The sequence below is a fragment of the Lactuca serriola genome, chromosome 7 (assembly GCF_051521515.1).
Source record: "Lactuca serriola cultivar US96UC23 chromosome 7, Lser_US96UC23_V15, whole genome shotgun sequence".
Lineage (NCBI taxonomy): Eukaryota > Viridiplantae > Streptophyta > Magnoliopsida > Asterales > Asteraceae > Lactuca > Lactuca serriola.
The window spans coordinates 198,037,811-198,065,535 of NC_136414.1; the positions used below are offsets into that span (position 1 = coordinate 198,037,811).

Genomic DNA, 27,725 nt, shown 5'->3' on the forward strand with positions numbered 1-27,725 from the left:
TTACCAATCGTCGGAGAAATAACAACTTCAAAGCTTTGGTGTTGCAGGAGAGAGAGGCATTTCATGTTGACTTATCGGTGGTTTTGTTTTTTTAGGAAAACAAATGAGTGAGAGGTTGCAGACATGTTGCATAGAGAAAGCTAAAGGTAATCTTTTAGGGATAATGACTTGAGAGGGTAACATACTTTTGATTTTGATCACATTTGGTCACTGAACTTTTTTTCGTGCTCTATTAACCCTTTAACTTGTTGATTTGTGCAAAATTTCCCCTTATGACCGGGTTTAGCCGGTTTTAAACGGTTTATTGATCCTACGTGTATTTTTTATCTTACGTGGCGAAAGAGGTGGCATGTAGGCCCCGATTTTTCGTCTCCGTCTCATTAAACCACACCCCGAAGTCTCATTTGGTCCTTAAACTCGACTAGGTCACAAAATTCTCCATCGATCATTCATCTCCTTCAACCGTTCTATGGCATCATCTCCAAATCCTACTGATCAGAACTTCATTGTAGTGGATTTCCACTACAATGGTCAGTTTGCACCCAATCCCTTAGTTTACTTTGATCCCGACAGAGCATCAGTGCGAGATGTTGACTTCAGTGGGTTTGGGTATGAGCAATTCATGGAATTCCTTCACAAGCTCACCAAATCGAGAAGCAAAGACATCTATTTCTACCTTCCACAAGAGTCTTTAGGTCTTGGAATTCATACACTGGTGAATGACGGTGATTACAAGGAATTTTTGGATTTGGCGTATGCTAATGACAAGAGAATGAATGTATATGTGGATCACCATAATGAACCTATCTTCGACTGGATTGAGGCTGAGGAAAGTGAAAGTGAAAACGAAGACTTAGATGAAGATGAGGATTCAGTTATTCAAGATTCATATTCTGTTGATCATGAAGAAGATGATGCTACCTATCCATTTCCAGCAAACAAAACTGCACGTGATAGATTTTTAAACATCCTTTGTGAACCTATATAGAGTGAAGATCAAGATGATGAATACGTGCCACCCCAGTACCCTATGTATGATGAGAGACAACCATGGGATCAGATGAAACCAATTATAGGTATGCGATTTTGTAACCCTACTGAGCTTAAACATATGTTAAGCAATTATTCAGTTGCTAATGGGTATGATCTATGGTTTGAAAAAAATGACTCTGATAGATTGTTAGTGAAATGTTGCAAAAAGAATAAGTCACCATCTTGCCCTTTCAGACTATGGGCCTCCTGGATGGGTAAAGAAAAGACTTTTCAGATCAAATCTCTAGTGAATGAACATAATTGTTGTAGGGTGTTTAAGTTTGGGTCAATTGTAACTTATAGATGGATAGGGAAACATTTTATGAGTCAAATTATAGAGAACCCAAAAATGAGTGCAAGGAAGATGAAAGCTAAAGTGTCAACAACATTCAACATAAATGTGAGTGTGGGGCAATGCAGAAATGCAAAGAAATTTGCATTACAAGAGATTGAAGGAAGTTTAATTGAACATTATGGGAGATTGTGGTCATATGGTGAGGAAATTATCAGGTCAAATCCTGGGTCTACTGTGAGATTGGATGTAGACATCATGCCAGATTCCACAACTTTGTTTTCTAAGTTTTATGTGTGTTTCAAAGCTGTAAGGGATGGTTGGTTAGAAGGGTGCAAGCCTGTAATTGGGCTTGATGGTTGCTTTTTAAAGGGTATAGTTAGAGGAGAAGTTATTTCAGCTGTTGGGAGAGATGCAAACAACCACATCTACCCTTTAGCATGGGTTGTGGTATGTGTTGAGAATAAAGAAACATGGAAGTGGTTCATAGATTTGCTTATGGATGACATTAATGGTGGTCTTGGTGCAGGCATTACCCTTCTTTATGATGGACACAAGGTTAGTACTAGGTCATTTTTATGCTTTTTCACTCATAATGATGTTGTGATTTGTAGGGGTTATTACAAGCAGTTAAGGAAAGATGTCCAGAAGCTGAACATAGACAATGTGCTAGACACATTCTGGCCAATTTTAATAAAAGGTTTACTGGTCAACAATACATAAAGTTATTTTGGAGGGCTGTAAGGGCTAGTACTGTGGAGAAGTTCAGAGGTGTAATGGAGAAGATCAAATCTATTGATACTCATGCTTATGATTACCTTATAGACAGAGATCCTACTACCTGGTCTAAGGCATTCTTTCAAGAAGGAAGAGACTGTGATGCAGTGGAGAATGGGGTCAGTGAGAGTTTCAATTCTGCTATTAGGCATGCTAGAAGGAGACCTATAATCACTATGCTGGAGGAGATTAGGTTATTTGTGATGGAAAGGATATACACTCAAAGATTTGAAGGAATGGAATGGGATTTGCTTATATGTCCAACTATTAGGAAGCGTATAGAAGATCTGAAGGTTAAACAGAGGTAATTATTTTACTTTAATATGCTTATGTTAATTATGAGGATATGTTATTGATTCAATGATGTTAATATGCTTAAACAGATTGTGGGGAGTTACTCCTTGTGGTTATCAAAAGTATGAGGTTAGATTCACTGATGTTGCATATGGAGTGGATCTAATTGCAAAGAAGTGTGCCTGTAGAATATGGCAACTTACAGGGATACCATGCTTACATGGAGTGGCAGCAATATCTTACTTAAATCATGATGCTGAGGCATATGTGTCCCAATCATACACTACTGAGGCTTACCTAAAATGATACAAATATAGCATTAATCCTCTCAATAGTAGTGAAATGTGGCCAGATGTTCCATACCATAAGCCTTTGCCTCCCAAAAGAAGAAGATTACCTGGTAGGCCATCTGTGAAAAGGAAGAGGGATGCAATTGAACGAGAGTTGAGTGGATCAAGTAGACAAACTGTCTCAAGAAGGGGTAGCATAATAAAGTGTGGTATTTGTAAGGAACCAGGTCACAACAAGAAAAAGTGTCCATCTAACCAACAAAGCAATACATCAGGTGAATATTTTTAAAAACATTACATCATTTGAACAAAGAATTGACATTTTAATTTTTGTTTGCAGTACCAAGTTCATCCAGGGGCAGTGCAGCAGACCCAAGTTTATCCAGGGGCAATGAAGGACCACCACCTCCTCCACCACCACCTGCAGCCCAACAACCTCCTCCACCACCACCTGCAGCCCCCATGCCAAGAAGAAGGGTCCCAGTTAGTAGAAGTGGAAGGAGGAAATATTCTGAACGGATTATCAAACAAGCATTAAGGAGGCAGATACCTGGGGTTGGGAGCAATGCAGATAACCCTTCAGTTATTGATTAATTTAGTGGGTGTGTAGTGGGTGGGTAGGAATATCTTTTGTAAGGCAGTTGTGATGTAAAGACAAAGTAGTAGTCTTTTTATTATGCTTTTCTATGGTACTATCAAGTAGGTGTATGGGCACATGGTGACCCTTCTTTTGTCTATGCAGGAATCTTTTGTGTTACCTAGAAACTACTTTTGTGTATGCAGACAAAAACTTATATAACTGTAGAATATTAATGGCGTATTACAATGAATCCAACCACCACATTCACTTACTTTTTTATTATATGTATTTGTTATATGTATGCTACTTTGTGATTCCATTCCAGTCAAAACTAATTCTTTATATGCATGCTACTTTGTGATTCTATTCCAGTCAAAATCAAATATGTATTCATTGTTATATGTATGCTTCCTTATGATTCCATTCTAGTCAAAAATATTTCTTGGTGATTCCATTCCAGTCAAAGTTACTTCATTCCATTCTTTGTGATTCCATTCCAATCAAAGTTAATATGTATGCAGCTAATATGTATGCTTCTTTATAATTAAATTTTCCATTACAATCAATGTTACTTCATTCCATTCCAACAAGAAGTTAAGATGACAACTCTATTCTATTCAAACAACATCTTTCAATACATCATGTGACTTCATTTCATCATATACACGATGATCAGAAAAAGAAATCCAATGGTAAACTTATATATTTTCTCCTTCATTGCAATGGCATCATAGTACTTTTCCTTCTTCATCTGTTCCATGTCTTCCTTCACCTTCTCTACTTCGGTCTTCAATGCTACTAATTCAGCTTTCATTCCTTCCACCACTTCCATCAGAGGCATTTGTACAAGTTCTACATCCAACCATTTCCAATATTTGCATTTACCCTTCCACAATAAAATTTCAAAGTGAGATTTCAAATCTGGAATAAATGAATCAGAAAAGAGGGAAAATTTAAGTGAAATTGCTTACCTCATTGCACACCATGAAATGCCTCCCTGGATTCTTTGGTGTTGTTGATGTTAGAATACGTGCAGGGAACCCACAATCACAAGTTTTTGGATCATTCACTGTGGATTTCTTGCTTGATCGATTGAGGGAGGATGAGATGCTGTAGGAGGAAGCCATCGGGTATTAGGGAAACGGGGTATTAGAGCACAATAAATGAACAACAAACGCCCCTCCTTTAATAACAAGAACCCTAGATGCCACGTAGGATCAAAACTGACACGTAGGATCAATAAATTCATTGAAACCGGCAAAAACCAGTCGGAAGGGGAAAATTTGCACAATTCAACAAGTTAAAGGGTTAATAGAGCACGAAAAAAAGTTCAGTGACCAAATGTGATCAAAATCAAAAGTATGTTACCCTCTCAAGTCATTATCCCAATCTTTTATTGCTTATTCTATTGTTGTAGTGTTACTATTCACTATTTGAAAAGAACAATAAATTCGTACGATTTCTTTTTGCTTTTGTTGCTAGTCTAGTAAATATTAAATTATTATTAATTGTTTTTTGTTATATGATGATATTTGTTTTTGCATCTTATTGTTTTACTTTTATTTTTGTTTTATAATTTACCTTATCATTAAAATTTTAATTATTTTAAAATCTTAAAATTTTGAACTATTAATTATATATGTTCTAAGTTTGATTTTTTTAAGAGCATATCATTATATTATAATATAAGCTCTTTTATTCTAAAATTCTTGCTTTGTTTTTTATCTCCGTGATAAAAAAATAATTTTGTTTGATCGCTTTTCCTTTGTTAATGTGTGAATTTAATGTTTAAATATTTTATTTGTTGTTTGTCTTTGTTAATCTTTGTTTTTAAAAGTTATTAAGTTGTGAATCCAAGTTTGTTATATTATTGGTTATAATATTTGCATAAAAATGATATTCAAAGTTTTTATTTTATGTTTGTGATGTTGTGAATTGAATTTAGAATGTGTGTTGTTTTATTACAGGGCTTTCTCAAATAAATTGAATTTATATTTTTTTTTAAGTTGTGAACTGTGATGTTTTAATTTTTCAATTATTGTTTAGTTATGTTAGTGTTAGTGTTAATTTTAACTGTGAATTTAGTGAATTAATATGTTTTTATATATTTATGTTGTGAATACTATAACTGTGAGTCTTAAATTGTTTTAATACATTGTGAATGACAATCCTAGAATACTTTGTTAAACTGTGAATGCGTGTGGTGCACACAAGGTATTTGATGACATATTTCAACAAAAATCAGGTAGGTTTTTAAGTTGTAAAAATTGTTAATGAGAATCTATACATTAATTTTATGTATTAAGTTGTGAATTTATTGTATTAAGTTGGTAATTTTGTGTTTTAAATTATGAATTGATTGTATTAAGAGTTTTAAGTTGATAATATGGCTGTCAATTTATAACTGTTGTGTATTAAGCTATGAATTTTATGTATTAAGTTGTGATTTTTGTGTTTTAAACTTTGAATTAATTGCATTAATCTGTGAATTTTTTGTTTAAACTGTGAATTTTTTGTATTAAATTGTGATTTTTTTTGTTGTAAATTGTTAATTGATTGCATTAAACTATGACTTTTCTGCTTAAACTGTGAATTGACTGTGTTAATATGTGAATTTTTAATGAATTTTATGTTAATTATGAATGATTTATGTATGAATTTTTGTATTAATTTCTTGTGAATATACTTATCTTTTTGTTGTATAAATATGTAAAAGTGTATTAGTTTTAATAATTATTTTGCATAAAGCTTTGAATAAGTAAATCACTTGATTTATTAAATTGTGAATGTAGTATTTAAGTTGTCAATCAATGACTTTAAATACATATTTTGATTTGGAGGGAATGATAATTGCAAGAGTGACACAGGTGGTTGGTGAGAGAGTTTGAGTTTAACTTTCTTTAAATATATGAATTAGTGTATCATGGATTGTAATATGTTATGTTGTGAATTTTATGTATTGAACTAAAAATGGACTTTATTAAGTTGTATATTTTATATAAATTGTGTTAAAATATGAATGAATGTATGCATGAAAATATTCACAAGTGTATTAGTAAATTATTATATTTATTAAATTGTGATTATTGTTTTTTAAACTGTGAACATTTCTTACACATGATATGTTTTTTTAAGGAAATCTAGAACTAAAAAAAAAAAGAAATTTGATTTTTTTTTCTAGACATATTTCTACTTTTTACTTAAATTTTGTATATTTTGGCTGCAAAAAATAAAAATATTACCAAAGAAATTGTAGCTAGAATGTTTGTTCTATTAAGCTGTGAATACTGTCAGAAAAATGTCACGAAATTTATTGTTAATCCGATGGTAGTCCGATGACAGTCCAACAACAAGTAGCAAATTGTTTGTAAACTAGGGAATTAAAATGTATACTCAATACAATATATATGTTGGATTTGTCTAAAATGCTCTTAATGAAAACATTTAAAAAGATGGTTCTTAGGTTCTTAACCTTTTTGGGTTCCCATTTGGACCACTCCCTATATATATATATATATATATATATATATATATATATATATATATATCCACCTTAATAAATGAAAGATTTTGTTATCACATGTCAATCTCTCATGAGTTTTGATACTTGTCATTTTGAGGTATTTTTAACATAAATATTATCCACTTGTCAATTTTTGGTTTTTTTCAATTTTTAAAATTAAAGTCATATAGTTATATATATAAAGTATTAAATATCATATATATGATATTAAATTGCAATAAATACGTTTCTTCCTTTCTTATTTTAAAGTTGTATATTAAAAAATATTTTCTGTTACATTTTAATTTAATGTTTAATCTTTTTTTAAATTAACTCGTGTAATACATGGGTCTCACACCTAATACTATAACCAGTGTTGCAGAAATTGGCCTTGGCGGCCGATTAATCGCTTGGCGGCCTCGAACCGATTATGACTAGGGTGTTTGGCGGAAATTAGTCAAAATCGGTCAAACTCAGGCTCGGCGGTCATAGGCGGGAAATATTTAAAAAATTAAAAAAAAATTCAAATATTACACAAAAAATTTAAATTTTTTAATTTTTAAGCTTTCAAATTTTAAAATATTATACTAAAATTTTTAAATTTTCAAAATTTTAAACTTTAAAATTTCCAAATACTTAATTTTTTAGGAAATATTAATTTTCTAAATAATTTTATTAATAATTTAGGGTTCCCGATTAATCCTCGCCGAGTCTGATTAATCGATTATCGTCAGTCGACCGCTGAACTACCGCCGAATGATTTTATAAATGAAAGTTTTTTTCAACATGTCCTCTTCTCCTTCATTTAGACACATGACATTTTCTAAATTTTTAAAATTTTCTATTTTCCACTTGTCATTTTATTGTATTTTTCATTTTATTAAATTAAAATTCCACATTTAATATGTAAGGTAATATATATGTAATGTATTTATTAGAAATGGTTTATAAATGTAATGTATTCAATACATTAAAGCCTCATAAATTTTAATAATTCAAAAAAATTCTCATTTTTCTTATAAATTCAAAATTTTCAAATTGTTAAAATTTTATATTTAATTTTTTTTTTTAAAAAACTCATGTAATACATGGGTCTCACACCTAGTATATATATATGCTCTCCATACTTATAACTCATTTTTATGGAAACTAATTAAATTCTTCATTAATGTCAACAATAATATTCTTTCAGAATGAATAATATCTAAAAGAATGAAAGTATATTCCAGCAAAACGAAAGTGTTTTCTAGTAGAATACACTCTCGTTCTTCATATTCCATGCAACTTTATTGTATTTTAAGTGAGTGAGTCCTAAAACAAAATACGAACTCATATATAAAAACCTAAATGCGAATTCATTTTGAAAGAATATTATTGTTGACATTAAAGATGAATTTAACTAGTTTCCATAAAAAGAGAATTATAATTATGGATATCATTTAATATACATATAATTATGGAAATCATTTAATATCTATATTTATTTAATTAAATAATTATTTAATTTACTAAATTCATATTGGTGTATTCCGACACACAATAAATGTAAGAAACAAAATAACCTAGCCATATATATATATATATATATATATATATATATATATATATGTATATATATATATATATATATATATATAGTTAGGTTCAAATGTTTCTACTATCTATTGTGTACTTGTAGGATTAATTCTGAACTAATCATTTTAGTTATTTTAAGAAAATAATTAATGCATATTAAATGTTGAAGGTTTAATTAATGCTCATTATATTTTTAACATGTAATATGAATTAATTACTTTCTTAAAATACCTAAAATGATTGATCCAGAATCAATCATAAATGCACACAATAAATAGTTAGAACACAATAACATAACTATATATATATATATATATATATATATATATATATATATATATATATATATAGTTTTAATGTATTTTTTTATTTAATGAACTATTTGAATTATGCTAAATTTTATATTAAATTTGTTTTTATTAGCTGTATTAAAAAATAATAAAAAGGGATAAAATGTGAAAAGAGGTATAAAATTTTGAGAGTAAATAAAATAACTACTTCATGACATACAAATGTTGAAAGTCCAAAGAGATATACCACCTACCAAACGAGAAGGCTTCCATACTTCCATTTTCAAGATGTCCAGTAGACTTGTGAGGTTATGGCATCGGTCAAGCTATTTGCAATCCCACTTGTCCCACTTGTATCGTATCCACATGTCACATGGCATCTTTCAACCTATTTGCAATACCACTAATTTGTATAGTATCGATATACCATGTCCATTAACTTATTTATTTATTTATTTATTTTTTTAAAGTTTTGAAAGCCTTGAAAAATAAATAGCCCACATGTATCGGTAGTTAATTACTTTATTAATTCAGGTGGTGCTAGAAGGTCGAGGGTTCAAGTCCCGTCGTGGACATAAGTGAAATTAGGTGTTAGTTTAGAAGTAGATTAGATATATATGTATTTGCCGGTTCAAAAAAAAAAGTTTTATATGATATTTTTTTTGCAAGTTTTTAATTGGTGCTCTTAGTGGCTAAATTTCTTTGCAAACAATCTTTTATTCTAAAAACTTTGAACAAATTCCTACTTAACATTATTATTTTAGATTTTAAATTTATTTAAATCTGAAATTTAACATACATAAGTATTTTAAAACATTCCGAAATCGCTTCAAAACACATTTGTAAAGCAATAGTCAAAAAAGTCATAGTATTATCCGGTCAAATGATAAAACATTATTTTGACTTGGGAAGAGAAAAAATTCTGCTTACTGACGCGGACTCGACTTAAGTTGGTCGTTGCAATATTTCACTGTGTATGCATTTATATATAATCTAAATTAATGGTATTCTGAAACGAAGCAACACAGAAGGAGGAGGATTTGTGCGATGGCATCACGGTTGTGGTTGTGCTTCTGCTTGATGATCACCGCCGCCCGAACTCGAGCTCAAAACACCACCGATCCAGCTGAAGGTACTGCGCTCTCTCTCTCTCTCTCTCTCTCTCTCTCTCTGTTTTGAAGAGAGAGAACGTCGTCCTCTCATTATAATATTCAGATTTCGATTTGAGTTTCATGTTCATTGACTGACCAATAAGATGCTCTAACACATCCAGCTTTTATCAAAATCTGCGAATGAAAAATTGGTTATTTTTCGTATTATCTTTTTCGAACCATATGCAATATATAAAGGGAGTGGCTCGGATTCGACTTAACTTACTCAAATTAACCATTATTGAGCTCTTAAGCTGTACTTATTTAAATGAGCATGATTTTTATTTAAAGATTTAGAAACTATCCAAACTCTCAAATCCAATTCGGACGTAGCTTAAGGTCATCAAATTGAGATCGTATCAGCTCATATTAATTAGAATGTGAATAAAATTTGATCAATTTAGATATAAATACATAAATATGAGTTACTATATTTTTTATTTGGTCGAGTAAAATGTGAATAAAATAGTTTTGACGAAATATGTGACATTTGTTAATACATACAACATTGTGATAACGTGGTATTATTATTTGCATTTAACAAATTACTTATTTTCAAAAACTTAAAAATGAAAAGAAAATATTTGTAGACTAACCAAACCGGTCAGTCCATATTATTTTAACGTCGCAAACTTTTGTACCAGTTCTAATGACCAAAACAAACAAATTGACTTGTGAAATGCCTCCCTACCACGCTATGTACCAATGGTAATGTCGCTAATACATTCTTGAATTCTTTGTATGATTTTTCATTCTATATTAAAATGACCACACACAATATGCATATGAAGTTCGTATAACTATTATAGATGCCTGAAGCTATATATAAAAATGTCCCAAAAACTTCTTACATACATGACATTACCGCCAAAGTGGCTAGCAGTAGAGAATATCAAAGTTGGGGGACCAAAAGTGCCAACTTTACAAATTAATATGGTAAAAAGTTGATGAGGGACTAAAAGTAGCAAAATGTTGAATTTTTTGTGGCAAAACTTTGAAAAAATTAAGGAGAGACCAAAAGTGGCAAAATGTAAAAAGTTAAGGAGAAACTAAAAGTGGCAAACTATTGTAAGTTGTATAACAAAACTTTGAAACTTTTGAGGAGGAATTAAAACGGTCAAAGTGGCTAAAAAATGTGGCAAAACCCAAAATGAATTAGATATACTATTCGCTATTTGTGTTTGTATATAAATTTGAACTTGAGACCCTTAATTCTATAGAAGGACACTTTTACCACCAAATCAAGCTCCAACTTGTTTTTATAACCCAAGAATATATATATATATATATATATATATATATATATATATATATATATATATATATATATATATATATATATATATATATATATAAGCTTTAAAATTGAGGTTCTTTAGAATTGAGGGCCCTAAGCCCTTGCTTAGTTTGCAAATGATAGAACCAGTCATGGTCGGGTGAAGAGCATCGACAATACGATAATTATATTTGTGGAGGTTTTTGCTAAATAAACTTAAAATTAACTTTTTTATTTTATCTTTACAATAAAATAGCTTGAATGTGTATTTTTATTTATCATTTTATAAATTAGAAAACATGTTTGAATGTGTATTTCATATATATATATATATATATATATATATATATATATATATATATATATATATATATATATATATATATATATATATATATATTAAATGTTTTGTTATTTCCAATAATACAATATTTAACATATTTGCACATAAAATTAAACAAAAAAATCATCTTTAATACATGAAGTTTTTTTTGCTACTTGTAATACTCTAATCCAATTTACCAAATGTTATTTTATGGTTATTTTGAATTAAGTTTTTTTCCATGTGTCATTTTATGAGTTTTTCTGTTTTATTAAATTACACATGATATTTTAATATAATAGTTGCAATAAATATAGTAATAAATAGATATTAATTACAAACTTATCTTTTAATTTTAGAATTCTCTCAAAGTTAAAGCTTATTAATTTTTTTTATTTATTTACTTAAGTATCTGTTTAAATTTAAAAGATAAAAAAATTTATTATAATAATTCAATATTTTTCTTATTTTGTTATAAATTTAAAGTTTTCAAATATTTTGAACTTTATATTTAACTTTTATATATATATATATATATATATATATATATATATATATATATATATATATATATTTTAAATTAGCTCCTATAATAGGTGAATATATAAAGCAACATAAAAATCAACATAGGGTTGACAATTCTCGACACGACACGCGACACGACACGAAATAAATGGGTTTGGGTTGAGTTTTTCAACCCACCAACCCGTTTATTAAACGGTTCATATATGAGTTTCTAAAAAAATAAACGGGTTGACCCGCTAACACAACAAGAAAAGGCACCTTTAGGGACGACAAAAGCGTCACAAATAGTCAAGAAAGTCGCCCCTAAAGGTATTAGGGACGACATGTCGTCTCAATTGGGTCGCCGCAAATACCTCGTAGCTAATACTCCAAAGTCGTCCCTAAAGGCACCGTCTCTATTACTTATCGTCGCTAATACCACTTGTCATCCGTGAAGGTGTCGTCCCTAATAATATTCCGGTCACCGGCCAAATATTCCGGCGGGATATGTCGTCGCTAATGCTTCAGATCGTCCCTAAAGGTGTCGCCACTAATGATTGTTTTTTTAGATAAAATTTATATTTTATATTAGTTTATAGTATAAAATGCAGAATTTATAAAATTATAAAACATATAATTTAAAAATCTGCATTACATAAAACATCAAAGAACATAAACAAAGTATATCACATTAACATCATCTAAATCCATAATAACATCATCCATAACATAAAACAATATATACTAATCGTCTTCTCCATATCGTTTTCATCGTCGTTGTTGGTCGCATTGTCGACTTGCTTGCTAAATGAACGGATAATATCTCCAGTTGCCGTCACAAACGCCGGGTTTTGGAGAAAAGTATTAACATGCACATCCTACAAAGTAAGAATATAAGCTCAAATATATCATACTATAAAAACAAATTATTCTTACTTAACAATTAAGTCACCCTACAAAAGTTTTATGCGGTTATTTTTTTTCTATTATTCATACATATTATTTATGAGCAAAAAGTTGTTATTTAAAAATATTGCAGTGGTGTTATCTTTACATTTGATTTTTTTAGTTTATTTATAACAATATTTTATATTATTGAAATTTAAATAATATATACTCCTATGTAGTTGTAGTAATGTTATCTTTACACTCCTTTTATTTTAAATCAAACCATATACATATTTGAATTATAACATCATATATACACTAAATTAATATACAATCAAACAAAGTCTCTTGAAACAATTTTTCAAATGCACATACATACATATACACTTACCAAATAGACATATACACATACCAATTCAATACCAAATATAAAATACCAATTCTACATATATAAATACACATATACAAAATACCAGATAGACATATACACATTCCAAACATACCAAATAGACATATACATCTTCCAAACATACATATACACATATAGACATACACATATATCAAACACATTTTCTTGAAATACATTTTCAAATAGACATTTACATATATCAAATTCCTTATACAAAATAAACATGCAAACATATATCAAATTCATACATACACATATACACAAAAATTGAACACACTTGTGGTTGTAGAGCTGAAAACAGTGGAGCCGGTGGAGAAGTTCGTTAGAGACGGTGGATGTCGCCGGAGCCGATGGTCGTTGACGGAGACAGGCGGCAACAATGGCGTTGATGTCGTGGTTTTAAAAGCCGGAGATTAGAGAAATCTCCTTAAAACCACCAAAATCGACAAAATTAGAGAAGAAAGAAAGAGAAAGAGAAAAGACGGTGCAAATGAGGAAGGGAAATGCATCTTTGCCGGTGGAGAAGTTAGTTGGAGACAGTGGCAAGCTGAGGTGGTGATAGTCGCCGGTGGAGCAATTGGAACCCGGTGAGAAGCTGCAAATCCCTCCGACGGAAGAAGTGGGATGCACTGAAATTCACCGGAAATGCTTCCTGATTGTCGCCGAAAAAAATGAGAGAGAAATGGAAACTGGAAAGTAATTAGGTTCTGAGACCTAATGGGGAATAAAAGGTGGAACCCTTTAGGGGCGACACCTTTAAGGACGACTTTGAATCTTTGGAGACGACAGTTTGGAGGGAAATTCACGCGCTCATATTTTCGCCACTTTTAGCGCGCGGCAGCGTCGTCACAAATGGCGTCGCCCCTATTGGTGTTAACAGTAACTAACCCCATCCGTTGGATCAAGATGCAATCGTAGGGACAAAAATTGATCAGGAAACATTCACGCGGATTGCCGATCATACCCTTTAGCGACGCCCTTATTAGCGACGGTGTGAGGCTTTAGCGACAAAAAAACGCATATTGTCGAGTGTTGTCCCTAAAACTTCGTGTCGTCCCTAATGGTGTCGTCCATAAAGCTTATATTTCTTGTTGTGTAACCCGTTTATATTCTTAATAAAAAAAATTATTTTATTTTTAAATGTATTTATGTGTCAAGTATTAATATTTAATATGTATTATATAATATATAACATTGATTCATAGACCATTTGACTGTTTTGACATTTTGATTCATGATGGATGGTTTAAGGTTGTAAGTCATAACCTATAAGGCTAAGTCTGTAACATATTTTTATAAATGCTTTTAATTTTTATTTGGATGTTTAAGACTTAAATGTCTAAAATTCGGACTCACGAATCCGCCAACTTGTGAACTCGTATAAATAAATGGGTTGGCGGGTCATATATGGGTTTATGTTCAAAACCCGCTAACCCGTGACCTGTATATTTAAATGGGTCGTGTTTGGGTTGTCATATTTTGACCCACCAACCTGCCAACCCGAACACGATACGACACACGATTGTCAGCCTAATTCAAAACGAGAGTAAACATAAAAGGAATGATTTCCAATAAGAGTTGTCACTACGGTAAAGGCTTCAATCTTGTAAAGGCCTTTGACCACGTTGTATATACATTAGTAACAATTGAATCTTAAGTTGAAGAATTTAATCTCGACCACTCATGTTCAAATACGCTCAAACCTTGTTTGAGGTTTTAAGATTCCAATCACCATATGTATTGAATAAAATTTCGATTATGGTACTTTAACGTCACTAGTAACAATGATTATGATCTCGGTGATGAATGAAACTGAAGAAAATTGGTGATGCAGCGAGAGTTATAAATGCAATGTTCAGCGAATGGGGGATACCAGAAAGTTCAGCAACAGAGATGGGATGGAACATAAGCGGAGAATTATGCAGCGGCGCCGCCCTGAACTCTACGGCCTTCAATTCCCGGGCTTACAATCCCGGCATCAGATGTGACTGTAATTTCACCGATTCTACTTGCCATATCACTGGACTGTGAGTCATGTTCGTTATAGAAATCATCTTTTGGTCGTTTCAATTGTTACTCATTAATTTGCATTCTATTTTATCTTCTAACAATCATTATCCCCCTGCAAATCATCAGAAGAGTTGGTGGACTTGATGCTGTGGGGCCAATCCCAGAAGGACTCTGGACTTTGACTTACCTAACCCATCTGTACGTATGTTTGCAGCTATTTCTTCACTAAATAAAGTTAAAACCTAAAAGTATACTTACATCCGTGTTATGGATATCTATGTTTGTAATGATTATTATGCTAAATAATCAAGTGTTTGCTACAGTAACTTGTCCAAGAACTGCTTGACAGGTCCCTTGTTACCTTCCATTGGCAATTTAACCCGTATGCAGGTCATGTAAGCCATCCCTTTGTGCTACTTTAAGCTCAAATAATGATTTTGACCTCTACATTCTGAGAATTCAGATCTATAATGATGAATCTTTACTTAATTTTTTTATAGGATTTTCCGCATTAATGCATTATCAGGGCAGGTTCCACGAGAGCTAGGACAACTTACTGACCTTAGATATCTGTATAGTTTGTTTTATACTTTCTTTGTCTTTCTTCTTCCATGAAACAACAACTTTAGTTTAATTTTTTTGTTGATTACATTTGTGTTTTCTATATTCTTTTATGTTGCAGCTCATTTGGCACAAACAATTTCACTGGTTCCCTGCCATCTGAACTTGGAAATTTGAGAAATTTACAGTGGCTGTAAGAACACTCATCTTCATTACTATCGTACCCACTATTACCTTTTGTTATATATGCATTGATTAAATCATCTAATATCATCTTTTTGTATCTATTTATTATGTTGTCTATTATCTTGTCCATGTATATATGCCCATGGCCCTCATGTATGTATTTTTTCCAAAGTTGAATGCAAATCTTATTATGGGAAAATATCGATTACCTTCAGTTACATGGATAGTGCTGGAGTTGGTGGTCCTATACCTTCTACGTTTGCTAATTTACAAAACCTGGTGATAGTGTAAGAGCATTTAATTATCTTTAATGATGTTTCAAAGTTGCATTTTATCCATCATATAAGGATTGTGACACTTTTTTTTTTTTTTTTTATAACGAATTCACAGATGGGCTTCTGATAATCCATTCACTGGAAGAATACCAGACTTTATAGGGAATTGGTCTCAGTTACAAGCCTTGTAAGCAAGCATCCAAATTATTTACATGCTTTTCATTGTGAACTTTTAAAATATAAGTTATATGCTCTTACTATTCTTATAGGTGGATTGAGGGGAACTCTTTTGAAGGTTCAATACCACCTTCATTTTCTAGACTGACCTCTTTGCAGAGATTGTAAGCCTTTATTCTCCTAATAATTTATAATTATACATTGCAAGTTGTTATTTTGATCTTTTAATTTGCATTCATTGAAATCAAACTGCTTGGGTTCTATAATGTTACAGGGGCATAAGTGGTTTATCTAACGGAACTCTGGATTTTATTAGTGGTTTGAGATCCCTGACTGAATTGTAAGCAAACACATTGATATTATATTTATTGTTTTATCAAGTATTTGAATATAAGTTATAACAGATGTCATCTCTTGCAGAAAGTTGAGGAATAACAGAATTTCTGGCTCCATTCCAAATGACATAGGAGAACTTGCAAGCTTGACACAACTGTGAGTAATCTGGATTTTCATTGAAGTATTTGAATACATAGATTAACCTAATAAGTCAAGCATGGATATTAAGTATTAAGTATTAACTACTATTAAAGAAAAGCTCCCTATATAATGTTATTTTCTCAGGGATTTGAGTTTCAACAATTTGAGTGGGGAGATTCCAAGAGGATTATTCAGCTTGAGACGAATGTCTTTATTGTAATATCCATATTCTCCTTTTATGATAAATAATATTTTGCATGCAATTTGGTCAATAAATCTCAATGTTGACCAAATATACATGTCAGGTTTCTTGGAAACAATAGTTTAACCGGTACTCTTCCCGATGTAAAGAGCACAACTCTCCGGATTATGTAAGTAGTTATAGGCTAGTTAACTAAGAGAAATTGTGTCTTTTAATAATGTCCATACAAATATACAATTTTCTTCATGCAGTGATGTGTCACACAATGGATTATCTGGGACACTTCCTTCTTGGGTCGATGACTCAGACTTACAACTGTACGTGCTTCATTTTGGATATTGTTTCTAAATTCTCATTTGTACCTTGTATTTGAAATTTGTTTTCTATCAAAAATTAGCAAACATACATAACTTTTTTAGAAAAGCTTTTGGAGCTAATACCATATTTCCATCACGTGTGCAGTAACATAGTCGTTAATAATTTCCCAGTAGACAGTTTTGAAGGCAGGTAATTATATTGAAGCCGCAACCGCAACTTACTTCTATATTTATTTCTACACTAATTATCACAAAAATGACAAAAAAATGGGAGGGATGTATCACAAATGACTAACTTTTATTACTTATCACAAAATGGCCCCTGATTTCGGAAAAAAAAAAAAAAAACATCACGATATTGCTTTTTCAGCCCACCACAATATTCCACAATGTTTTTCGCGAGGATTACATTTTTTTACACTGGGATATTCCTTTTCAGTGTTTTTTCTCGGAAAAAAAGTAAGATAAAAAAGTTCATGAAATTAGCTAATATAAATATTTCTTCCAATGTAAACGAAATTAAGTTCAACAAAATATGTTAAAAAGCGATCTTTCCTAGGGCGCAAACCAGCATGCTTCATTGAGAAGCCAAACATCTTAACCAATCTTGTTGCATATAATTTTGTTTGCATTTCAAGAAATACTTAAGTTGCCTAATTTCCAAGAAAATAAAGTTTCTCGAAAATGGCATTTTTTTGCGAAACAGAATAAAAATTCGCTAAATATGGTGTCAGAAAAAGTAATTAGTCAAAAAATAATTTCTCATATAAAGGAACCTTTTTATTCGAAATATGTGATTATTTTGTGATAAATTTTTAAAATGTGATCATGTTGTGATACAAACATTCCCATTTTTGTGATGAACTCATTTATTTATCTGTTTATTTCTAATTATAATGCAATGTTTTTTTTGTCCAAGAGGTTTGCCTTCAGGAGTGATTTGTCTCCAAAGAGATTTCTCTTGTAATAGTGGATCACCAATATGTAAGTAAAAAACATGAAGTTTCTTCTTTTACTACGTGGTAAATTCTATAAACACAGTACATTTTAGATTTTTTTTCTGTCTGTTTAACCAGCTAAAGAATATATATATATATATATATATATATATATATATATATATATATATATATATATATATATCGGGTACCCATCGGAGCCGGTTTCGGATACGGGTATGGGTACCCGACAGGTAGAACCATCTCCATCCCCATCTCCACTTTTTATATTCGGGTAATACCCATCCCCGGTCAACTCGGGTTAGGGTTTCGGGTACCCATTGGGTACGGGTTTTTTTGCCATCTCTACCAAGGTGACATCTCACTATTATATAGTTTCATCAATTAAATGATACATAGACTTGTCATCTCGTTCAACTCTCCATTGAACTCACCATTATGTATGTTCTAAGCTGAAAAACTTCTTAGTTAAAGTTGTTTTAGAAAAAAAAAAAAAAAAACAAGTAGAAGTTTTGATGGTAAAATTATTAAAAATATTTTTCGGGTGGTTAAACATATATATTTTTTTTCATGTGGTTAAACCAAAAAATTTCATACCATAGTGGCTGTTTCATATATATATATAAAAAATCAAAAGTCTCGTACGTGGTTAAATCAAGAAAAATATTCTTGAAAAAATTTCAAAGAACAGTAATAATGGTTTTCATGTAATATGGGGTTTATTATAACACCTCAAATTTGGCACCTTTTTCATGATTTTTTTTTTTTATTTTTTTTTTACAGATGGTAGCATTGGAATCAACTGTGGTGGTCCACGAGTTAGATCCTCTGGAGGAATAGTCCACGAGCAAGAAGATGCACTTCTTGGACCAGCAACATACTCTTTGACTACCGATAGGAGGTGGGGTGTCAGCAATGTGGGACTCAGCGAGTACCCCAGATACAAAAGTGTCACTAATCGCGACTTCACAAACACTTCAGATTCACAACTCTTCCAAACAGCAAGACTCTCTGCTGGATCTTTAAGATATTATGGTTTAGGCCTTGAAAATGGTAACTACACTGTAAACCTTCGCTTTGCAGAACTTGAAATACAAGATGGTCCCACTTGGAGAAGTCTTGGAAGACGCGTATTTGACATTTATATCCAGGTCTGTGTCAATTGTTAAATTACACATTCATAATTACAATATTGGTCCCTGTGGTATATTGTTTTACACTTTTACTGGGTTGTTGTTAAGTTCTTAGATTGAACGACATAGGGACTTAGTTTGCAACATCAGTTGAAATTTGACTGAACCAACTATTTCTACCAATCCATTTCTGTAACTTACATTTTGGTCAGCGAGTATAGCCGATATCTGCAATTTTGGTCCCAAAAAATTTTCTCTTGCAATTTTAGTCCTTGTTTATGGTATTCATATTGTTATTGTTTCGGTTCCTGTACCAAGTAACATGATGACTCTATTTGTGGGACCAAATTTTCAAAAATCAGTTCTACTTAGGGGCCAAAAGTAATTGTTTTAGTTGTAACATGGAGTAAAATGATACAAAAACATCAAATAAGGATCAAAGTTGCAAGAGAAAACTAATTGGGATCAAAAATTAAAAAAATCAACCGACCATAAACATAACATCTTCAAATTAGAGTAATTTACATTTTTGGTCTCAGAGTGTAACGGACTGTATGCTCTAATTTCTTTAACTCTGTTTCTGAAATTTTGTGTTTTTTAGGGAATTCGGGTGTTTGAAGATTTTGATATAAAAAGGGAAGCAGGGGGAGCTTCATTTAGTCCTGTTTCAAAGGAAGTAACAGTCCAGGTGTCAAATAACTACCTTGAGATAAATTTCTTGTGGTCTGGAAAAGGGACTTGGGATGTACCTATTGATGGAAGTTTTGGACCTCTTATCTCAGCAATCACTGCCACCCCAAGTAAATATTTTTTCATCAAAAAAAAAAAAAAAATCTCTTCATTTTCATGACAAAATGACAAGACCGCCCTTTACCTTTTTTTTTTTTTTTTTTTTTTTTTTTTCCTACAGATTTCGTCAACCCTAGCGTGAGCAACAATCAGAATGCTGGTTTGATTGTGGGGATTTTGGTTCCAATTTCAGTTGTGAGCATTTTGATATTATTAGCCCTGTATATTCTTCGTCAGCGCAGGAAAAGGAGGGATACATATGGAAATCATGATGAAGGTGGTTTTTCTGGATCTTTCTTTATGACAGAGGAAAAATGTATTCCATTTGGATTTTTTTTTACACTTGCTTATTTGCAGAGTTTCTGGGAATTGACCCCAAGCCATGTACTTTTGGTTATGGAGAATTGAGAGATGCAACAGATGATTTTAGTCCTGCAAATAAACTTGGCGAGGGTGGTTTTGGACCTGTTTACAAGGTAGTTTTTACTTCTTTTTTTTGTTTTTTCTTTATCAAGAATCCATTTTTTCTACTTAGGTAGCGTTTGGTATGCAGACTTCAAAGTAGGAATGGAGTGGAACATTACGACGGAATGAAAAAAAAAAAATCATGTTTTGTTGTGAAGAAAGAATGGAATGGAACATTTCTCTGTGAATGTGATTCCTTCTCTTGGGTTGATTCCCATTCCATGTGGAAGAGTGTTTTTTTTTTCATTCCTTTAGGGAGTGGAATGATATATAGTTATATACTATAAATTTAAATTATTTTTATTCATATAATCTTCAATAATTATTGATCTTTTTAAAATTTTCGAACCTTCAATTAAATATATCTTATAGTTTTATAAAATAAATAAAACTATTTTAATTATAATTTTCATGTTATGTAGTTCTTTTTATTTTGTAATTTTCTTTAAATTATATATAATTATTTTTTTAACTAGTATAATATATATTTTGAATGGAATGAAATATGTTTATATGCAGTTTACATAACGATTTATCTTTATCTTTATTCAATGAAAATTTATTTTTATAAAATAACACTTTTTTCTTTATTTATCATTTTTACATTATTTCTTTTCTATTTAATAATAACAAACAAAATATTTGAATGATTCATTCCATCATACCAAACAGACCCTTAAAGTCGAACTGAATCTCTTTGATGACAAACACAAACAGGGAAAACTTGCTGATGGGAGACTAATAGCCGTTAAACAACTATCCATAGCCTCCCAACACGGTAAGCGTCAATTTGTGGCAGAGATTGCTACAGTATCTGCTGTCCAACACCGTAACCTCGTGAAACTCTACGGATGTTGCATCGATGGAGAAAAACGACTCCTTGTCTATGAGTATCATGAAAACAACAGTCTTGACCAAGCATTATTCGGTGAGAAATTACATATTTTGACATGATCAAAGTACAATGTTATAATGTTACGTTTCGGTTCTGTGATGCAGGAAGCAAAAGATTATCGCTTAAATGGTCCACCCGTTTTGATATATGCTTGGGAATAGCAAGAGGTCTCGCGTATCTCCATGAGGAATCACGGATACGGATTATACATCGAGATGTGAAATCTAGCAATGTTTTACTTGATTCTGAATTGACCCCAAAAATATCGGATTTCGGTCTGGCGAAACTTTATGATGACAAGAAAACACACATGAGTACTCGTGTTGCTGGCACAGTGTAAGATTGCTTTGTCGACATTTGAACTTGTTCTCATTTAAGTCTTTACTGATTCACTGTGTAGTGGGTATCTTGCACCAGAGTATGCACTTTGGGGACACCTTACGGAGAAGGCTGATGTGTTTGGGTTTGGAGTTGTGGCTCTAGAGATTATCAGTGGGAGGCCCAATTCTGATTCAAGTTTGGAAGATGAGAAAAAATATCTTCTTAATTGGGTATTGTTTTATCTTCTTCTTGTTCTTGTTGTTGTTCTTCTTCTTCTTCATAAATGTATTTATACACTCGATCTACTCCTACCAAGCCAAAAGAAGGAATTACATAATAAACAACTAGTTAACGAGAAAATTGCATAGAAAGGTAATCTAACTTTGGTAATAATTGTTTTAAAGTTTGGAACTTCTTTCGATAAACTTTAAAAAAGTTATATCTATGTATCGAACTTCTAAAATTTTCTCAATTAAGGTAACCAACTTTTATGTATCATGTATGTATATATGTATGTATGTGTACATGTGCGTGTGTGTGTTTTTGTCTCTGTCCCTATCTGCGTCTGTCCTGTTGCAGAATAAGAAAATTGAAGATGTTGAAAATTGATGACCGACCGATGATGCAAAATTTATAATCTTTACTGGCCTTTGTATAAACTTAGGCATGGAAGTTACATGAAGCTAATCGTGAAGTAGAGTTGGTGCATGAAGAATTGTCTGAATTTGATGAGACTGAAGTGAAAAGGATGATTAGAGTTGCCCTTTTATCCACTCAAACCTCAACACAACGACCATCAATGTCGCGTGTCGTGGCAATGCTTTCAGGAGACATAGAAGTAACCGGTGTCATTACTCGACCCAAATACCTGACTAATTTCGAGTTTGACGATTCTACGACATTTATGAGTGCTAGTCCAATTACAATAGTTTCACCACATGATTCTTCCCTACCGATGCTTCACAATATCATGGGAGAAGGTATGTGACTTCATCACTTGAATGACCTTCATGATCTATTTGTAAAGTCACTCGATTTTGACTAATTTACTTTATTTATTTGGAAGATGGTTGAACGCAAATGTAATTGTTGTAATTTTTGATGGTATAAATGACTTACATATAAAACCTTTTATCGTGATATGTAAAAAAAATATTGTTTCGACAATAACTTTCTACGAAAAGGGTTTTATGTTGGCACACTTAAGTCAGCCCATTGTTTCACCCCAAAGCATCATATGAGATCTATATTATGTGCATAGTGGCTCGTTAGCCGGATTATATAAGGAAATATAGCTCCCTGCTATGATTGTTGAAACTAAAAACCTTGATCATTTTTGAAGCTTTCGGAATGAATTGCTAATTTATTCACCAGAGGAAAAATGCCTATTTATAGGCTAATTACAGAGGATATCCTAGCTGTACAATCAATGTTAATTCCCATAAATTAGGGATTTTACTTAAAATTCAAGATTTTACAATAACTAAGATTATTCTCTAATTAATACACATAAATCTAGACTCCCCCTCAAGTTGGGTTATGTATGTCAAACATTTCCAGCTTGCATATTAGTTTATCAAAGACAGTCCTTGGAAGGGCCTTGGTGAGAACATCAACTATTTGAAGTCTTGATGGAGTATAAATGGTTTGAATTGTGGCATTTTCAATCTTCTTAGTGATGAAATGTCGATCTTATCTTAACATGTTTTGTCTTGTCATGATGGACATGATTCTTAGCAATGTAAATTGCAGCTTGATTATCACAAAACATTTTTATAGAACCTCCTGTAAAGAGTCCTAATTCCTAAAGAGTCCTAATTCCACTGGTAGTCTTTTTAGCCAGATTCCTTAACAAATACCTAAAGCTCAGGCTCTTGACTCTGATTCTACTGTACTTCTAGAGACCATAGATTGTTTCTTGCTTCTCCATGTCACTAGATTACCCCAACATAAGAGCAGTATCCTGAAGTACTCCTTCCATGAGCTGCACCTCCTACCCAATCTGCATCAGTATAGATGTTAATCTCTTTGGTGCCATTCTTATTGAATAGTAGACCTTTTCTTGGATTCATCTTGAGGTATCCAAAAATTTTGGTTGCCAATTGGATTCATCTTGACAATATTTTATAGGATACAAAGTTGCCAATTGGATGTTCTGTACATGAACAAACCCTTTTTCGCAAAGCAATATATATATATATATATATATATATATATATATATATATATATATATAGAGAGAGAGAGAGAGAGAGAGAGGTAGGCTCAAATGTTTTCTACAACTTTTGTATGCATGTATGGACCAATGAGAATTTAACAAGAATTTAATCATTAATTAAATTAATAAGGGTAAATTAGTAATATTACATATATCTATTAATTAATATCCAAATTTAACCATTAATATCCCTTTTGGGGGGGGGGGGGTCAGTTTTTTTTACGTATTAAAACCCTAGACATCGACGCCTCAAAGGAAATCGACATTTCTTCCTCACACAACAACCGATTCTTGACGCAGACCTCTCTTCCTCACATAATAGCCGATTATTCTTGATCTATCTCCACCATTGGCCGCCTTCCAAATCATCTCTGCTACTGCTGATTCAAAGGCCTCCAATTTGTTGCTCGATCCAAAGACCTTCAATTTGTTAGTTATGCGTTAGAAACAAAAGAACACCTTATAGTTACATGGTAATTTTTCAAAAATTCTTGTTTTATGAAAATTAATCTCTTATAGAATATCTCTATCTGTAAATTTCAAATTTTTTTAAAGCCACATCCTCTGTTCTTTGATTGTCGGCACTCGATTTCACAAAAATAATTTCTCTAATGTGCTTTAGGTAATACAAATTAGTCCTGTTCTTGAAATAAATAAATTATATTATATATTACGATTTGTTTATGAACATGCGTTAATATGTTTGACAAATATTTTAAAATTGTTTTTGTCTTCACTGTCTTTAAAAGTAATGCTAGACGATCAAATAGTTAAATTTTTTGCTAATCTCTTTTATATTTGGATTTTTGTAATTGCTACTATTTTTTTGTAATTTATTCATTATTAGTAAGATTAAAAATGTATGTTTTGTATTTTCCTCTTTAAAATGTTTCTATTTGCATGCATATTGGTTTTTATCATATTTTTGATGATTTCTTTGTTTATTTATAAGGATCATGGTCTTTATTGATACATACCTAGCACCCATATTATTATTCTAACTTCATTAATTGTTTTAGATGGATTTTGGCTTGTTTGATGAAAATGCATAACAAGTGTTTGTTGAAATGTTTGAAAGAGAATCTAAAGAATTTAACCTTGTGGTATGCATTCTGTCAGAATTACTAGCAACACATGTTTTATGTAATTGTTTAAAAAGGTGTATTGTTTTGGTTCAATTTATGATTTTGAATTCCAATTTCTATTGTCCATCGTTATTGTATATTTGTAATCTAAAATTATATTAGCAGTAAATACAATACTTTTGAATGTATTCTATGTATTCTGCCAGAATGTATTCTGCTAGAATAGAATATATGTATTTTGCTAGAATGTATTCTATGTATTATGTCATATTCTATGTATTCTACTAGAATATATAAAGTGATATTTAATTGCAAGTAATATGTTTTTAACAATTATTAGTTTTTGTTGTATTTGTGATAGGAATGGCTGGAAGAATGCGTTGAAGACCTAATAGGAATAACTTGAAGAATGAATAAAGTTTGATCATACTCACAATTTAAGAATGTTGTTATTTTTAAGAATTTTATTCATTTTTGTTGATATTCTTTTAGAATATGTATAATTATATTAAAATGTGTAAGGTTTTTAGTTTGTAAGAATATGTATGAATTTGTATTTAAATTCAGATGTATAAGAATATATTAGAATGTTGTTATTTTTCAACCTCGGATTCAAACTTTTTGTTATTCTTCAATAATATTCTAATAGAATAAAATCTGAAAGAACAACATTCTAACAAAAAAATATTCTGACAGAATAAAATTGGTTATGTTTATAAATTACGTTAGAATTAAAACTGAATTAATTAAAAAAATTCAGATTTTTAAAATCAGTAGAATTAATTATCCCTAAAAATCCGAAAATTTCATTTTATAAAGGTAGTTAACTGTCCAAAATACCTTTTTGCTAAAATTTGTGTGATTATATGATACATGTTATCCCATTGTAATATCATACACTCTCAAATCATGTCCATTGATTAATTTCATCCGTTGGTCCAGATCTGTGCATTCTGGCACACAATAGTTAGTAAAAACAAAATAACTTAAGCCTATATATATATATATATATATATATATATAAATCATCATTTTGACGAACATTATCATGTTTAGAATTACCTGATTGCCTAGTTCAGATTCATAGTAGTCCTCAAGATAGGTTGTGTGCTCTATGTCATTGCCTAGCTGCTTCCTTCGTGTATACACAAGAATTGCATTTGTAGCCCTTTTGATGCGATGAATACCCAATAAAGATACACTTAATAGATTTGGGATCTAACTTGCTACGACTCTGAGTGTGATTGTGTACAAATGCAATGCAGCCAAAGACTTTAGGATCAAGAACACTAATGAATTTTGTATGAGGAAATAACTTTAGGACGGTTTGTGTAGCATCCAAATCCTTGAGGTACTTCAATTCTTGAAGTTTTGCATTTTGGAAGAGGCTAGCGACCTAAGCCATAGTGGCCACGACGTGAGAATGCCCATTGACCATTTGACTTGTATCCTCGAACCTCAAGATGTGTTAGGGTTTGTATTGTAATATGTCGAAGTATTAGTTTTGTTACGAAGGGTCATTAGTCTTCGTAAGTTGAGTCTTCGAATGTAACTTTATATTTACTAAGGCATTTTAATGAAGCTTTAATGTCTAGTCCTTAGTATTTTGTTATGCTTTTATACGCCTATAAATAGGAGTCTGTACTAAGTGAGAGCATAACTTTTTCTCACATTTTACAGAGAATTCTTTTATACTCTGTAAATCAGAAAGCATAATATGAGCTGATCAAAGATTATATTTACTCTCTTGTTCATCGTGATTCTTCTTTCTTAATTCTTACATAATTTGATCTTTAAACTCGATTACAAATCTCAACAATTGGTATTAGAGCAGGAATCCTTTCTGTGATCTGATTTTCATTCGATCAAAAAGGTTTTTGAATCCACTATTTGATTCAAAAAGTTTCCGTCCTTTTTGAATTTGAAATTTTCATCTAGATCTCAATCTAGGATTTGATTCTGCAAAATTTTTGTTAATCAAGTGTTTGTTGTGTAATTCTGAATTGAATTATACAATTTGATTTTCAAAATTCTCAAAAGTCAAGTTTCATCTTGAAGTTTTTGTCCGTACAACAATGGCGTCATTCAATCTTAATTCAATGACATCATTTTCTCATTTGCTTGGATTATCCACAAAAATTCCAATGCTTATTCCAGAATATTATGATCAATGGGCAGATCGTATGGAAGATTACTTGAACGGATTGGATGAAGAATTATGGAAGTGTATCACAGGAGATGTCAATCAACCTGCACAAGTTCAGCCAATCGGCATGTCTTCAAGCAGTTCAGAAGTTGATAATCAAACCGATCGTTTAAAACGTCTGGAGAAGAAATGCATGAGGGAATTAAGAGGTGCATTACCTCCTGTTGTGTACAATTATGTCAGAACTTGCAAAACAGCTAAAGAAATCTGGAACAATCTCAAAGATAAATTTCAAGGAAGTGAAAAGACAAAAATCACATCTATAAA

General features: G+C 31.4%; 2 protein-coding genes across 4 annotated transcripts; both read left to right on the forward strand.

The window, feature by feature from the left end:
- Window positions 1-2,707: 2,707 nt before the first annotated feature.
- LOC145062834 (uncharacterized) lies at window positions 2,708-3,536 on the forward strand. The gene is made up of 2 exons (XM_079010427.1): window positions 2,708-2,960; window positions 3,026-3,536. The coding sequence occupies exons 1-2, from the start codon at window positions 2,738-2,740 to the stop codon at window positions 3,277-3,279; spliced, it is 477 nt and encodes a 158-aa protein (XP_078866553.1). The 5' UTR covers window positions 2,708-2,737; the 3' UTR covers window positions 3,280-3,536.
- A 5,848-nt stretch (window positions 3,537-9,384) lies between these two features.
- On the forward strand, window positions 9,385-23,083 carry LOC145061502 (putative LRR receptor-like serine/threonine-protein kinase At1g56140). 3 transcript variants are annotated; one of them, XM_079008997.1, is made up of 24 exons: window positions 9,408-9,764; window positions 15,017-15,209; window positions 15,319-15,390; window positions 15,516-15,587; window positions 15,693-15,764; window positions 15,875-15,946; window positions 16,155-16,226; window positions 16,330-16,401; window positions 16,484-16,555; window positions 16,666-16,731; window positions 16,812-16,883; window positions 17,013-17,084; window positions 17,174-17,239; window positions 17,322-17,387; window positions 17,533-17,577; window positions 18,307-18,371; window positions 19,130-19,497; window positions 20,081-20,279; window positions 20,390-20,545; window positions 20,626-20,744; window positions 21,451-21,661; window positions 21,733-21,964; window positions 22,029-22,179; window positions 22,529-22,655. In XM_079008997.1, the coding sequence occupies exons 1-24, from the start codon at window positions 9,680-9,682 to the stop codon at window positions 22,556-22,558; spliced, it is 2,700 nt and encodes an 899-aa protein (XP_078865123.1). In that variant the 5' UTR covers window positions 9,408-9,679; the 3' UTR covers window positions 22,559-22,655. The 3 variants fall into 3 exon arrangements, with proteins under 3 accessions (XP_078865124.1, XP_078865123.1, XP_078865122.1); XM_079008996.1 differs by having other exon boundaries at window positions 9,486-9,764; window positions 22,614-23,083; XM_079008998.1 differs by lacking the exons at window positions 21,451-21,661; window positions 21,733-21,964; window positions 22,029-22,179; window positions 22,529-22,655 and adding an exon at window positions 20,804-21,080 and having other exon boundaries at window positions 9,385-9,764.
- The last annotated feature ends 4,642 nt before the right edge of the window (window positions 23,084-27,725 follow it).

What these genes read in the sequence shown, in the direction of transcription:
- LOC145062834 (XM_079010427.1), top strand. Translation starts at nt 2,738, where the DNA reads ATGTGGCCAGATGTTCCATACCATAAGCCTTTGCCTCCCAAAAGAAGA. An exon ending in CCAACAAAGCAATACATCAG is followed by an intron (nt 2,961 to 3,025) that starts GTGAATATTTTT and finishes TTTTGTTTGCAG; the next exon opens with TACCAAGTTCATCCAGGGGC.
- LOC145061502 (XM_079008996.1), top strand. Translation starts at nt 9,680, where the DNA reads ATGGCATCACGGTTGTGGTTGTGCTTCTGCTTGATGATCACCGCCGCC. An exon ending in TTAACCCGTATGCAGGTCAT is followed by an intron (nt 15,588 to 15,692) that starts GTAAGCCATCCC and finishes ATTTTTTTATAG; the next exon opens with GATTTTCCGCATTAATGCAT. An exon ending in TGGTCTCAGTTACAAGCCTT is followed by an intron (nt 16,402 to 16,483) that starts GTAAGCAAGCAT and finishes CTATTCTTATAG; the next exon opens with GTGGATTGAGGGGAACTCTT.